General features: G+C 31.2%; 1 protein-coding gene across 4 annotated transcripts; it reads right to left on the minus strand.

Annotated features, from left to right (window-relative positions):
* Nucleotides 1-298: 298 nt before the first annotated feature.
* On the minus strand, nucleotides 299-14,576 carry LOC120422235 (mpv17-like protein). Of its 4 annotated transcripts, none has more exons than XM_039585619.2 (6): nucleotides 14,434-14,576; nucleotides 5,634-5,933; nucleotides 5,403-5,565; nucleotides 5,246-5,334; nucleotides 4,680-4,792; nucleotides 299-816 (listed from the first exon to the last, which is right to left on the minus strand). In XM_039585619.2, exons 3-6 carry the CDS (start codon nucleotides 5,529-5,531, stop codon nucleotides 527-529), a joined length of 621 nt encoding a protein of 206 aa, XP_039441553.1. In that variant the 5' UTR covers nucleotides 5,532-5,565; nucleotides 5,634-5,933; nucleotides 14,434-14,576; the 3' UTR covers nucleotides 299-526. The 4 variants fall into 4 exon arrangements, with proteins under 4 accessions (XP_039441553.1, XP_039441554.1, XP_039441555.1 ...); XM_039585620.2 differs by having other exon boundaries at nucleotides 5,634-5,871; nucleotides 14,434-14,534; XM_039585621.2 differs by having other exon boundaries at nucleotides 5,634-5,871; nucleotides 14,360-14,525.
* Between the last annotated feature and the right edge of the window lie 1,369 nt (nucleotides 14,577-15,945).

The raw sequence follows: 15,945 nt of genomic DNA on the forward strand, positions 1-15,945 counted from the left end.
ATCAATTTTTATTTTGTATACAATCGAGGGGTCCACCCAAGTCCGGGTTTTACCGCTCGCTGTAACATATGGCAAGGTGTGAAGATTTTTTCCCGCATTCATTTGGGTACGGAAAATACGTTACGGTTTGGAGATTATTTTGAGATCGCCGTGGTGTTCCGAGGGGGGATTTTCTTGGCGTTGTTGTTGTTTTTTCGTGCATGGTAGACTGAAATAATTACTATTTACAATTTGCTAGCTGATATACTAAACCCCCTTTCGACGATGGGGTGGGATTTCGAAGACGCGAGAGAGGAAGTTGTGTTGATTTTATAGAGATTCATTTTTTATTCGGGAAGAAAAATATGCAGCTTTTTTATTATTCTCTCTTGTTTTTCTGCGAACAGCTATAATAAATGACGGTAACATTTCAATCGACGGCGAAATATGTGAAAACCCATTTAATTCTCTTGTTTTAGCTACAGCTTAGTTAAAAAACGACCTATCTAAAGATGTACACAATACGCTTCGAAAAAAACCACGTGGATTACGGAGTTCCGGCGGACTTGGACACGGCGATGGCAGTCGTACTGCCACCACTGCCACTAGAGGGGGAGGAGGTCTTTCCGGTGAGCTTCTGCCGCTTGACCCAGCACAGGATGTTGACCCAGGCGAAGGCACACGAGCCGACGTACACGACGCGGAACTTGGGAGGCACCAGCAGGAAGTTGACGGTCTGCGCCGGCAGCCAGAACAGACAGGACCGGGCGAAGGTAGGCACGAATTTTTGCTTGCACTCCTCGACGATGCTGGGCTGGCGCTCCATCAGGGCCATTCCTGGGAAGAGAGGGAGGATGTTAATATTAGATTTTATGTTGCCTGTTGAAAGGCCAAAAAAGATGTGCGAAATCATTTTTCACGAAAGTTTTCAAGATCTATAGCATCCTTATCTTGATTTAATATAATATTTTTCTCTATATCGGATTATATTAAAAAACAATCCAATCCAAACACTTAGAAAAACAGTTACTCTCATTCTTATAATAATAGCATTTGTTTTTGTTTTTCAATAAATCTTTCTTATTCCCAATTCATTAGAGTTTCCACCCAAAATTTTATCTAATTTGGTCCAGCCAGTCATGAGATATCGCGACACCGTAAGGCTGGTACAAATTTTATTTAAAGTTTTTGTCTCGCCCCCCTTCAAAGTTGGCCCGTTACATCAGAGGGCAAAAATTTTTTTTTCAAAAAACTTCATAATTTCAATGGAAATTTCAGTACAATCAGCTGAAATCAATTTAAATTGCATTTCTATGCGTTTAGATGTTATTTAAGCATGTTTGGGTTGATTTAAAAATCTTTTGAATTTTTGAAAATTTTCGATGTTTAAGTTCTTTTTTTCGCTAAAATTTTTGTTTTCGTCAAATCTTTAATCTTTCGAAAATTAATGATTGCAAAACAACTGAACTAGTGTTAAATGCATTTTTTTTTCACTTTTTGCATGCAAATGCTGAAACAATGGCTTATTAATTCTATATTTATATTTTTTTATTTTTTTGCTCCACCCCTGGACCCGACCAGAGCCGAGGGACAAAAACATTGAAAAATATTCGCATCGGCTTAATCCAACCTTTAGTGGCTTAATCAAACCTTTAGAAGGGATGTTAATATCAATAATGCATCATAATTAACATTTTAACATTTTAACATTTAAACATTTAAACATTTAAACATTTAAACATTTTAACATTTTAACATTTTAACATTTTAACATTTTAACATTTTAACATTTCAACATTTCAACATTTCAACATTTCAACATTTCAACATTTCAACATTTTAACATTTTAACATTTTAACATTTTAACATTTTAACATTTTAACATTTTAACATTTTAACATTTTAACATTTTAACATTTTAACATTTTAACATTTTAACATTTTAACATTTTAACATTTTAACATTTTAACATTTTAACATTTTAACATTTTAACATTTTAACATTTTAACATTTTAACATTTTAACATTTTAACATTTTAACATTTTAACATTTTAACATTTTAACATTTTAACATTTTAACATTTTAACATTTTAACATTTTAACATTTTAACATTTTAACATTTTAACATTTTAACATTTTAACATTTTAACATTTTAACATTTTAACATTTTAACATTTTAACATTTTAACATTTTAACATTTTAACATTTTAACATTTTAACATTTTAACATTTTAACATTTTAACATTTTAACATTTTAACATTTTAACATTTTAACATTTTAACATTTTAACATTTTAACATTTTAACATTTTAACATTTTAACATTTTAACATTTTAACATTTTAACATTTTAACATTTTAACATTTTAACATTTTAACATTTTAACATTTTAACATTTTAACATTTTAACATTTTACCATTTTAACATTTTAACATTTTAACATTTTAACATTTTAACATTTTAACATTTTAACATTTTAACATTTTAACATTTTAACATTTTAACATTTTAACATTTTAACATTTTAACATTTTAACATTTTAACATTTTAACATTTTAACATTTTAACATTTTAACATTTTAACATTTTAACATTTTAACATTTTAACATTTTAACATTTTAACATTTTAACATTTTAACATTTTAACATTTTAACATTTTAACATTTTAACATTTTAACATTTTAACATTTTAACATTTTAACATTTTAACATTTTAACATTTTAACATTTTAACATTTTAACATTTTAACATTTTAACATTTTAACATTTTAACATTTTAACATTTTAACATTTTAACATTTTAACGTTTTAACATTTTAACATTTTAACATTTTAACATTTTAACATTTTAACATTTTAACATTTTAACATTTTAACATTTTAACATTTTAACATTTTAACATTTTAACATTTTAACATTTTAACATTTTAACATTTTAACATTTTAACATTTTAACATTTTAACATTTTAACATTTTAACATTTTAACATTTTAACATTTTAACATTTTAACATTTTAACATTTTAACATTTTAACATTTTAACATTTTAACATTTTAACATTTTAACATTTTAACATTTTAACATTTTAACATTTTAACATTTTAACATTTTAACATTTTAACATTTTAACATTTTAACATTTTAACATTTTAACATTTTAACATTTTAACATTTTAACATTTTAACATTTTAACATTTTAACATTTTAATATTTTAACATTTTTTTTAGTTTTTAATTGTTAGTTTTTAGTTTTTAGTAGAGGTGGGCAAAACCGCTCTTTTTTAGGAGCCGCTCATTTTCGTTCGCTCTTTAAAAAGAGCCGCTCTTTTGAACGGCTCTTTCGCTCTTTTTCAAAATTTAGATGAAAATCGTTTGATTTTATAAGTTATTTCACATTGGACTTTTATAAATTATTTCATAAAAAAAATTAAAACTAAAAACGAGAAATTGCCCTTGAAAACCATAGGTCTTGGCGGTCTCTATGTCACGAATTCACTCGAACCTAAACATTCGAGTAAATGAATGGCATTCAAATTTATATCTTGGAAAAATTGCTATCAATTTTAAAATTGCGTTTATTCCTGCAAGAATTGAACTAATGCTGATATTTTATTTGGGGAAAATATTCTGTGAACTCTTTTCTACATTCGGTTTACTCGATAATGTCTTTAAACGCTAAAGTTCAATCGGACAAAAGAATTTTTTTCCTAAATTTCTAAACTATTCAGTAATTGTTTGGTAATATTTTACAAATTATGCAATTTGAAATGCTCAAATTTGTATTCCGGTAATATTTTAATGTACATTAGTAGTAAAATGAAAAGTTTTTTACATTTTGTTTAGAAAATCATTAAGGCCGTTGCAAATATTTTTCAAAGTTTATGTCGCCCCCCCCCCCCCCCCTTCAAAATCGGTCTGAAAAATCAGGGGGCAAAAAAAAAATTTTTCCAGAAAACTTCAAAATTTCCATGAAATTAGAAGTCTAATCAATTGAAAACAATCTAAAATGCATTTTTCTGCATTAATAATCATATTTAGCATATTTGGGCTTGTTTAAAAATGTTTTGAATTTTTATGAAATTCCAATGTACAGCACCGCAAAAATTTTATTTTTCGCAAAAAAAAAATTTTCGTCAATACTTAGATATTTTGGAAACTAATGATGGCAAAACAACTGGACAGGTGTATAATGCATTTAAAAACACTTTTTTCATTAAAATGTTGAAACCATGGCTCGTAATTTCAATTTTTATACTTTTTTATTTTTTTGCCCCCCCCCCCCCCTCGACTTTGGTCAGAGTCGAGGGACATAAACTTCAAAAAATATTTGCAACGGCCTTACTTTTGGGATTAATTTTTATAAGCATTTTCAATTCTCATAAACAAATTTAATACTACATTTTTTATTGAAATTCAATAAATTATATTTATAACAAACATCATGGCATCTTGAAACGGTTCTTTCAAAAGACCGGAGTTTAAAAAAGAACCGCGGTTCTTTTTTTGTGAGCCACGGTTCGTTCGCTCTTTTCAGTGAACCGGCTCTTTGAGCGGCTCGCTCTTTTTTTGCCCACCTCTAGTTTTTAGTTTTTAGTTTTTAGTTTTTAGTTTTTAGTTTTTAGTTTTTAGTTTTTAGTTTTTAGTTTTTAGTTTTTAGTTTTTAGTTTTTTCAGAAACTCACCAGTGAAGAAGATCACCAGTAGCGGTGGCGTCAGGATGAACTGGTCCAGCAGCAGCTTCCGAAGCACGATTCGTTTGGCAGTACCGGGAAAAGTCTTATCGAGCCATTTGTACCTGTTGATTGTGGAGGGTTTGGAGGAATTCAAGTAAGAAGGGGTTTGGTTAGGTTTTGATCGCTACAAATTTCTCAGGTGTATCCACGTAATTTCAATCGGTGCCAGTGTAATTTAACCAATCTGACGTGAGACCAACATTGTGCCATTTACCTTTCCGCAAGAAGCATTCCTGAGCAAATGTGAGAATGATTGCAACATGGTTATGGATTTTGGGTTAGAAGCTTGACTCATGAAAATTTCAGTGAAGCTCTGCTAGGTTTTGGGGGGAGGAAACTTGTTAGCGCTATTCGAAAATGGGGTTTAGTTTTCATGGAAGAAACAAAGAAGAAAATAAATATTGGCATGCAGATACCAGGGGAGAAGAAAAATATTTTTCCGAGAAAAGAAAAGAATTTTTCCATTAGATGCATTCCGGTTTTGCGTGCTTGTCTTCTCAAGCTAGAAAACCCACCAATTGTAGAGGATCGGTGAGTAGACGAACGTTCCCATGATGGCGTATCGTCCCAGCGTTGGCTTGTCGATGTCTTGCGGGGGATCAGTCTAGGAAAAAAAGATGCAGGACAAGATTTACAAGGTTGTGTTTGCACACCAAACAGAAGACCACCTACCAGGAATTTCCTCGTGATTGTTTGCTGAGAAAATTCTGCCCCCACGTACAGCGTCCCGTACACGAGACCATTTCCCGCCAACGGGTGTTTGTTGAAAAAGCTTCCGAAAGCTCTCAACAGTGTTGCCATCTCTTTCTGGACAAGCAACCCACTCTTGCACACTCTGAGGAAGGGAATTTCAATTTAATGCCAATGAAATCTTGGAACTCAGTCAAGAATTAGGTAACTTACCTTCAAAATAGAATAATTTGAGCACTTTTGAAGAGGCTTCGAGCTTTTGACGACGGTCTCGTGTACTAATCAGACTTAGCAAAAAGAGCTGAAATCTGACCCGGGACGACTTCGACTTCACAACCTGAGACTTTTCCTGAGCTTGTTAACACACATGTGTTGTGCGGTTGATTGATTGCCAAAGTTGCTTAGTGCCTTCCGGGTAACAAATTGCAGTACAAAACCGATATCAAAACATCTAAAATCACAACGAAACGTGCATCATTTCACAACACAAAACACACTTTTGACGCTCTCCGGCTGTGAGTTAGAAATCAATTTTACGTCCAGGTCAACGAGACGACACTCTGGCACTTCAATACGGGTGTGGATCATGCGCACTGGGGGTTGAACTCGAGGGAAAGCTTCCTCTCGTGTTTAAAGTATCACAACGTGGTCGGTGGTGCACGTGTTCTGTTTTGGGGCTCAACTTTAGCGGCTGGTTTGTTTTGCTCGGCGAGTTTAGGTGGAGCGAGAGGACGCACAGTTGGAGTAGGTGTGTTTGGTGAACTATTGTTATTTTATTTTTAAATATTTGTAAAAATTGCTATTTAATGATGTGAAATTGAATTACTTTGCAACAAAATACTTTGAGGAATTGTTGCTTTTTGTAAATTTTTATGTGTGTATTTTTTATGATGATTTAAAAAAAAAATAAAACAGGATGAACAGATTTCCTGTTTTATTCAATTTTTTCGAACCTTAAAATAATTTTAAGAGAATATGTTAAATTATTGTACAATTTATTTATGGATTTTGAATATATTAACACGAGCTTGTGCTACATAATTCTTAAAAAAGACTCTTAGAATATGAAGAAGATTCGAATCACTAATTCACTAATAAAATCACTAATTCGCACCACATAACTTTAAAAACAACAATTTTAAAAGATCTTAAAACACTTTAAATTATTTACGCAACGTTACGTTATTTAAAAAGAGTTTCTTTTCCGAGTTTTCCCTCTCGGTTTTTTACGACTTAGACAAACATAAAACATAGAACAAAATTATTTATATAATTTTCAGAATTGATTATCCATTGTACTTGGTAATGCTTGATGTATCAAATCATACATGAATTTTGATTTATAAAAATCCACTTAGGCCAACTTAAATTTTTGTCTCTTAACCGTCAAGACTTTTACAAAAAATCAGGCGGCAACAAAAAAAATGCCATTGGAAAAACTTAAGAATGATTGTTAACTACTTGGAGTATAATGTCAGACGTTTATTCATGCCTTGTTTCTCAAATGAATAAATTAATTAAAATTTGCAAATTTGTGATAACTGAAACAATTTGATAAGCATTTTGTGATACTTTTCGCTCTATATGTTTGTCAATAGTGGTAAAAAAACGTTGTTTTAACCCCCTCGACCTTAAGCAGAGTTGGACTGGAAAAAAATAAAAAAATAATTGAATAGAATATGTTGAATTTCAAGCTTTCTATCCAACTAATGTAATTTAAATGAAAAAGTTATGTTTGCAAAAAATCTGAATTTTTATAGCTTTTTTTAAAGTATGGAAATAAAAAGCTGTTCAATCGTTGTACTGATATATTAATATATTATTTAATGTTTTTTCTAAACCATTTTTCATAAATCTCATGAAAAATGTTGTCACTCGACATTCTCATTGAAAATAATTGATAAGTCAATGATAAAAATGTTTTTTGCGATAATTATTCCTTAAATTTATTCATTTTTCAGCATTTTGAAACTTTAGAAAATTTAGTCTAGGACAGATTGACATGAACATGAACATGAGTCTAGGACAGATTGACATGAAAAACTATATTTCCATGAATGCTTGCATATATTTCAACACAATAATAACGTTTTGGAACAGCAAAACGGAAATGTTATTTTAAGAAGTTATTGATACCTTAAACTTTGAGGGTTCCTTAGATTCCTAGCTTTTGACCTACCGTAAACCGGGGTGACATTGATAGGATTTTAATTTATTTTTGGAATATTTTCCAACTGGTAAGGGTTTTCTCAAGACTATTATTTTTTAAACATGTACTAGGGTAGGCCACACAAGATCCATGCACTATTTTAAAAAAAAAAGTTTTTTCAATAGTGTTTAAAAAAAATCAAAGATTTTGTTGTTAAAATCAGGTTAAAGGTGTTCAAATTCTATTTTTACGTCGAATGTACCATCGCTAAGGTTGCAGATAGTTTTTTTTAACAAAAAAAAATCAATGTTTAAATTTAGTTAACTTAGTTTATAAGCTTTTTAACAAACATATAAATTTCAGGTGAAATTGCTAAAAAGTCAGAATTTTGCCTGAAATTTGGCAAAATTAGTTTTGGTTATAAAATTATCGTTTAATATTGCATTTTAAACTGAATTCGAAGCACGAATCAAAAGTTTTCGCATTTTGTATAAAATTTGTTCTACTGAAAATGCCTTCAAATTTGGAAATTTTATTTAATTATGTTTCAAAAACACACAATTTTTATTATTTACTAACTTCGTTTACCTTCTCCTAGTTGAAAATTTTCCGAAGAATCCGAAAATGCATTCCATTTTCCAATTTGAAATCATGTTCATTGAGAAAATCATGATACTTTGAGAATATGAAAAAAATGCTGTTCATCAACGTTTTTTTTTATTTAGAAAACTTACAAAAAAAAATTAAAGAAATATAATTTTTGAAATAATAAGCTATAGTTTCAACAATTGCATGGAAAAAGTTTTTTTAAAATGCGTTTTACGCAAGTTCAGTTGTTTTGCAATCATTAGTTTTCAAAAAAAGTAAGATTTGATGAAAACAAAAATGTTAGCGTAAAAAACATTTAAATCAACCCAAACATCCTAAAAATGATTCTAAACGCAGGGGAAAGCATTTTAAATTGATTTCAGCTGATTGCATTTAAATTTCCATTGAAATTATGAAGTTTTTTGAAAAAAATATTGCCTACATTGAAGGGGGTGGGAGACAAAAATTTTAATAAAATGTGTACCAGCCTAAGCTTTTCCTGTTTTTTTGTTGTGATTTCGAGATTTTTTTCCATTGGATAATTGCCAATAACCGAAACAATTTCATGTTATGATTTCGATCGAATAATAATTTTTGTTGTCCTTCAGCATAAATTTTTGTTCTGGTTTTTTCCCAAGATAAATCATAAAGCCGAAAAAAGTATAGTTTCTAATTCCTTAAATTATCCAATTTCACGAGAGTTCATGGAAATTAAATTGTGATAATTAGTCCATTTGTTATCAACAAGTGACACCGTAATCTTTAAAAGTTGACCAAATATTTGAACTTTTAAATCTTTTTATTTTGTTTCAAAATTATGACATAATAAATCGTAAAATATATTTATTTTTTAATTTGAGTTTCAAATTTATTCCATCGATTTCGTTATTTCAGCACTATATTTGTCCAGTAATTATTCTTTACTGATATCTGAACAAACTTTCAACAGCTGTGTTATCCAAATTGGAGAAAGCGTGTACCTATTTATATTACCAGATGCAGACGTGCATTGGCACGCTCTGCACTGCACCTTAAAATTTAGCACTCACCTTAAGTGCAACGCACACAGCGCTTGCCCAGTGCTAGTGCTATTATTTAGCACTCCCGAATAGCACGCCTAATAAATTTCAGTTTAATTTGGTGTGGGAATTTAAGTGGTGGCCAAAAGAGACATTTTAGGGTCCCAAAAGACTACAATCCTCGATCTGTTTCCTTTATGTTTCCATTTTCACTGATTTTCAGGCTCTCTCGCCATTTTTCCCGATGATCTAAAAGAAAAAAAATTGCTTGTGATTTGCATAAGGTATAAAATACGTCTCACAAAGAACAGAACCATGGACCTTTCACATCCAAGTCTTGAACGCTAGCACTGCACTGAATTTTCCGATAAAAACTAGTGGAAAAATTTGCACCACATTCTAGAGATCGTGACAGAAGTTTTCGAATAAACAAAGGGCAACACCATCTTAGTTACCGTTTTGGTTAGAGTGCCAGGGCGAGTGCTATGATCAGAAGCGCAGTGCTATCCGTTAAAATAGCACGCGTGCTAGCCAAGTGCAGTGCCAGTGCATGTCTGACCAGATGTCAATAGAAGTTAGCGGAATATACTTCTACAAAGTCTAATCTTGTTCATAGGTTATACACGCAACCGAGATCGGCGGAAATTCGTGCGGAATCCCTCTCAAATCGAATGGGAAATCCTACCGCACACAGACAGGTGAAAAATCCCGCAAAAAGCTTGTGAGGGAATTCCGCAAGAATTATTTCAAGCCTGAAAAACCGAAAATACTCACACAACGAAACCATTTCTTATTTGTATTGGTGTTCACCCAGTTGCGGTTAACGTGGAAGTATTGGTGAACGATGTTTTAAAAACGTTTGTATGTGTGTGTTACAAGAAGGTATTCCTTCTTATTCTTGTTCTTTTTAAAAGAAAAAAGCCGTTTAATTTCGCAATTTACTTTTTATTCATGACTCATATCAAAACTTCACCAGACAATTTAATTTCACACTAAATGTCACTGCTCCGCAAGCTGCTCCATTCATTTGCAGATCGTTGGGTGCACTTTCCTGATGATGCCGGAAACAGATCGTCGATCATTGCTGCCGCGATACCAGCCTCTGCATTCCACGACCCCGTTCAAGTTCAGAAACCGGCGTTCCTCGGTAGCCTGTTTCGACACGAACAGAATTCCGAAGAAGGTTTCCGGACCAGCAACTGTTTGTGCAACCTGCAAGCAAAAGAAAAACAAGAACCCACCATCAATTTTCTGACTTCGATTTTCAATTTCCAGAAATCGAACTCTTCAAATCTCAAGCGATAATCCTTCTTACCTGCTTGGCAGTACATATTTACACCATTTTACAAAAGCTTTTTAAAAATTAGCTGGTTTTTGGTCTAAAGACCGCCAAGAAAAATCACACGAGCTAAACGACTGAATTGATGAACAGTTGACAGTTACTGTCAGGTCCGTCAGCGTCGGCGGCGGCTGCTGCGAGTGTGTGTAAGTATTAGTGAGTTTCGAGAAGTTTTGAAAACGGGCAGTCCCTAAACCACGTTAACTGTTATGTTTAATATGGGTCAGCTCCAAACTACGATGAAACGTTTTTTATTGTTGAAGGTTTTTTTTATTTTTTTATTGTTATTCACAAAATTAATTGAAACATTAAAAAGGAAAAAAACTCTTGGAACTACAAACAAAAAAGGATTGGTTTTATGAATAAGTTGGTCGATCGAATGGTCTCGAAATTTGGTTGTAAACATTTCAGTTGTTGTAGAATGTAAATTTTGCAAATTGGCAAGGCAAAATTGTCAATTTGTCAAATTGTCAAACCGTCAAATTGTCAAATTGCCAAATTGTCACATTTTGACATTTTGATATTTTGACATTTTGACATTTTGACATTTTGACATTTTGACATTTTGACATTTTGACATTTTGACATATTGACATTTTGACAATTTGACAATTTGTCAATTTGACAATTTGTCAAATTGTCAAATTGTCAAAATGTCAAATTGTCAACATATAAAATTTTCGAATTGACATTTTGACATTTTGACAATTTGACAATTTGACAATTTGACAATTTGACAATTTGACAATTTGACAATTTGACAATTTGACAATTTGACAATTTGACAATTTGACAATTTGACAATTTGACAATTTGACAATTTGACAATTTGACAATTTGACAATTTGACAATTTGACAATTGACAATTTGACAATTTGACAATTTGACAATTTGACAATTTGACAATTTGACAATTTGACAATTTGACAATTTGACAATTTGACAATTTGACAATTTGACAATTTGACAATTTGACAATTTGACAATTTGACAATTTGACAATTTGACAATTTGACAATTTGACAATTTGACAATTTGACAATTTGACAATTTGACAATTTGACAATTTGACAATTTGACAATTTGACAATTTGACAATTTGACAATTTGACAATTTGACAATTTGACAATTTGACAATTTGACAATTTGACAATTTGACAATTTGACAATTTGACAATTTGACAATTTGACAATTTGACAATTTGACAATTTGACAATTTGACATTTTGACAATTTGACATTTTGACATTTTGACATTTTGACATTTTGACATTTTGACATTTTGACATTTTGACATTTTGACAATTTGACATTTTGACATTTTGACATTTTGACATTTTGACATTTTGACATTTTGACATTTTGACATTTTGACATTTTGACATTTTGACATTTTGACATTTTGACATTTTGACATTTTGACATTTTGACATTTTGACATTTTGACATTTTGACATTTTGACATTTTGACATTTTGACATTTTGACATTTTGACATTTTGACATTTTGACATTTTGACATTTTGACATTTTGACATTTTGACATTTTGACATTTTGACATTTTGACATTTTGACATTTTGACATTTTGACATTTTGACATTTTGACATTTTGACATTTTGACATTTTGACATTTTGACATTTTGATAATTTGACAATTTGACAATTTGACAATTTGACAATTGGACAATTTGACATTTTGACATTTTGACAATTTGATAATTTGACATTTTGACATTTTGACATTTTGACATTTTGACATTTTGACATTTTGACATTTTGACATTTTGACATTTTGACATTTTGACATTTTGACATTTTGACATTTTGACATTTTGACATTTTGACATTTTGACATTTTGACATTTTGACATTTTGACATTTTGACATTTTGACATTTTGACATTTTGACATTTTGACATTTTGACATTTTGACATTTTGACATTTTGACATTTTGACATTTTGACATTTTGACATTTTGACATTTTGACATTTTGACATTTTGACATTTTGACATTTTGACATTTTGACATTTTGACATTTTGACATTTTGACATTTTGACATTTTGACATTTTGACATTTTGACATTTTGACATTTTGACATTTTGACATTTTGACAATTTGACAATTTGACAATTTGACAATTTGACAATTTGACAATTTGACAATTTGACAATTTGACAATTTGACAATTTGACAATTTGACAATTTGACAATTTGACAATTTGACAATTTGACAATTTGACAATTTGACAATTTGACAATTTGACAATTTGACAATTTGACAATTTGACAATTTGACAATTTGACAATTTGACAATTTGACAATTTGACAATTTGACAATTTGACAATTTGACAATTTGACAATTTGACAATTTGACAATTTGACAATTTGACAATTTGACAATTTGACAATTTGACAATTTGACAATTTGACAATTTGACAATTTGACAATTTGACAATTTGACAATTTGACAATTTGACAATTTGACAATTTGACAATTTGACAATTTGACATTTTGACATTTTGACATTTTGACATTTTGACATTTTGACATTTTGACATTTTGACATTTTGACATTTTGACATTTTGACATTTTGACATTTTGACATTTTGACATTTGGACATTTTGACATTTTGACATTTTGACATTTTGACATTTTGACATTTTGACATTTTGACATTTTGACATTTTGACAATTTGACAATTTGACAATTTGACAATTTGACATTTTGACAATTTGACAATTTGATAATTTGACAATTTGACATTTAGACATTTTGACATTTTGACATTTTGACATTTTGACATTTTGACATTTTGACATTTTGACATTTTGACATTTTGACATTTTGACATTTTGACATTTTGACATTTTGACATTTTGACATTTTGACATTTTGACATTTTGACATTTTGACATTTTGACATTTTGACATTTTGACATATTGACATTTTGACATTTTGACATTTTGACATTTTGACATATTGACATTTTGACATTTTGACATTTTGACATTTTGACATTTTGACATTTTGACATTTTGACATTTTGACATTTTGACATTTTGACATTTTGACATTTTGACATTTTGACATTTTGTCATTTTGACATTTTGACATTTTGACATTTTGACATTTTGACAAAACAATTAAAGAAAACATTAAATTCTTCAATTCTTCAATCCGTTTGAGTCATGTCACTCCTGCACCACACTGCTAAGTGAATTTGTGCTGATCGGCGGTACAAATGAAGCACGCATACTTGTGCACAGCACTGACGTGTGAGATACAACTGCCCTCCGAGTGTTTACGTTCTTGGTCAATGAAATTGAAACATTTCGACATTTTCCTGTGATGGTGTGTGTGAATTTTCGAGACCGTTCAAGTCGGGAGGGATTTCCGCGCGATTTCAGCGTTGCTCCACACAGCTCAAATTGGGAGGGCCGCCCTCACGGATTCCTCGTTTGCGTGTAACATGATTCCTCTCACTTAAAAATATAAAATATTTTTTTGTTAAAAATATCTGTGAAAAACTTTTTGAACGTGTTTTTTTCAGATTTCTGGAAACTAATTATTTGCACTTTTCTACTCGACGTTATGAATATTAGGGGTTTTAAAATTTAAATTTGTCATGTGATTTTCAATTACACTTTTCCACTGTGCGTCATTTGTCGCTGTCGTCACATTTAAAATTGATTATGTTTTTCCTCATTCACCGCCGGCAAACTCACCGAAAAAAAAAACACAAGATCTCCCAAGGTCTGGGCGCCGCCGTTAGAAAAAAAAATGTTTTCCGAAGAATTTTTCCGACGTTTTCGTCGAATCTACGTCACTGTCGGTTCTGCCGCCGCCACCTCGGTTCAGATGAAAGTGGCGGAAAATTTACGATTGTTGCGGGAATCTTGACCTTGACAAATGCGGTCCACGTTGGGGAAGATTCCCGTTGTTGTTCAAACAGGTTGCGCTCGAGTAGGTGCCGCCGGCGATACTGTTTTGACGAGCGACTTAGTCCGATCTGCTATGTTGATGTGGTCTCGATTTGTTAGATTGTGGTGTTGTTGTGGTGCGACACTCTGAGAGCGAGTGAGTGATCACACCGATATCGGGGACGACAGTGATGGTCGGAATGGTTGGGACAATTTATCAATTTGCGACTCAAAAAGTAGATTAATGGAGTACAACGTAAAGCACTCAGTTTTTGCATTAAATATTTCGAAATAATAAAACAACACTGAAATGTTCGAAACATCACGTCTGGCAATGTTTTACAGCTTGTGTGGCGGCTGTGTTCATAAAACATATCAGAATAGAACAGCCGCCACCGCCGGGGAGAGCCGCCGCTATCAATTGATATTAATCAACTGGGTCGTTTTGATTATAAAGATTGTAGTAAATTGTTTGCACTTCAAGCGCATCGGTGGAGGAGTGGTGTGACGTAAATATATTGTACACAGTAAGAAAAATTATGATAAAATTTTATAAAATTAAATAATATTTCTTATTGGACTTTTGTTCAAAACTTCTCTCTATTATTTGAATAATGTTCTTTGGGCTATTTTAAGCCTATGAGTGAAATATGTGCAAAATTGGTCCATTGATGCATTGATACTCTAGGGTGAAGTAAGTCTGGAAAAAATCGAAAAAAAAAAAAACTATGGAGAAACTAGTTATTCTACGGATTCATCGGAGGGCGACGCTATTTCCATTAAATCACACTCGGGTATAAATGGGTCAATCTCTACAATAATCGACAATGTATAAAACATAAAAATTTTGTGAAATTCTATTTACCTTTTTTTTTATAAAAAATCATTTTCCCAATTTGGGCGTAACATTGAATATTTGGTAATGTTAGTCTTGATTCCTAAATTTTCAGAACATTTTTTTCGAAAAAATCATGAGATTTCACAAATGAGCAATTCTCTACCAAAACCGGAAATGGATTTTATTTGTATTTTTTGATTTGGCTCAAACTTTGTGGGTGCCTTCCCTATGACCAAATAAGCTATTTTGTGTCATTGGTTCACCCATACAAGTCTCCATACAATTTTGGCTGCTGTCCATACAAAAATGGTATGTCAATATTCAATCAGCTGTAACTTCTGAGTGAATGTTCTGATCAATTTGGTGTCTTCGGCAAAGTTGTAGGTATTGTTGAGGACTATTGAGAAAAAAATAGGTACACGGAAAAAAATAGGTAGGGGACAAAAATCCGCAACTTTTGAGCCATAGAGAAACATGGTCAAAAAATCTGCCGCCGAGTTATGATTTTTTGAAAAATAGTGATTTCTGGAAAAAAAATCGAAATTTTATGCAAAAACAAATTTGATGTTATTTTTTAATGCAAAATTTAATTTGCAATCGTAAAGTACTGATTTAAAAATTTTCAAAATATTTTTTTCGATAAGATCGGAAATTT

This window comes from Culex pipiens, chromosome 2 (assembly GCF_016801865.2).
Source record: "Culex pipiens pallens isolate TS chromosome 2, TS_CPP_V2, whole genome shotgun sequence".
NCBI lineage: Eukaryota > Metazoa > Arthropoda > Insecta > Diptera > Culicidae > Culex > Culex pipiens.

What these genes read in the sequence shown, in the direction of transcription:
- LOC120422235 (XM_039585619.2), bottom strand. Translation starts at nt 5,531, where the DNA reads ATGGCAACACTGTTGAGAGCTTTCGGAAGCTTTTTCAACAAACACCCG. An exon ending in TCACCGATCCTCTACAATTG is followed by an intron (nt 4,793 to 5,245) that starts GTGGGTTTTCTA and finishes CACAATCAACAG; the next exon opens with GTACAAATGGCTCGATAAGA. An exon ending in ACTGGTGATCTTCTTCACTG is followed by an intron (nt 817 to 4,679) that starts GTGAGTTTCTGA and finishes CTCTCTTCCCAG; the next exon opens with GAATGGCCCTGATGGAGCGC.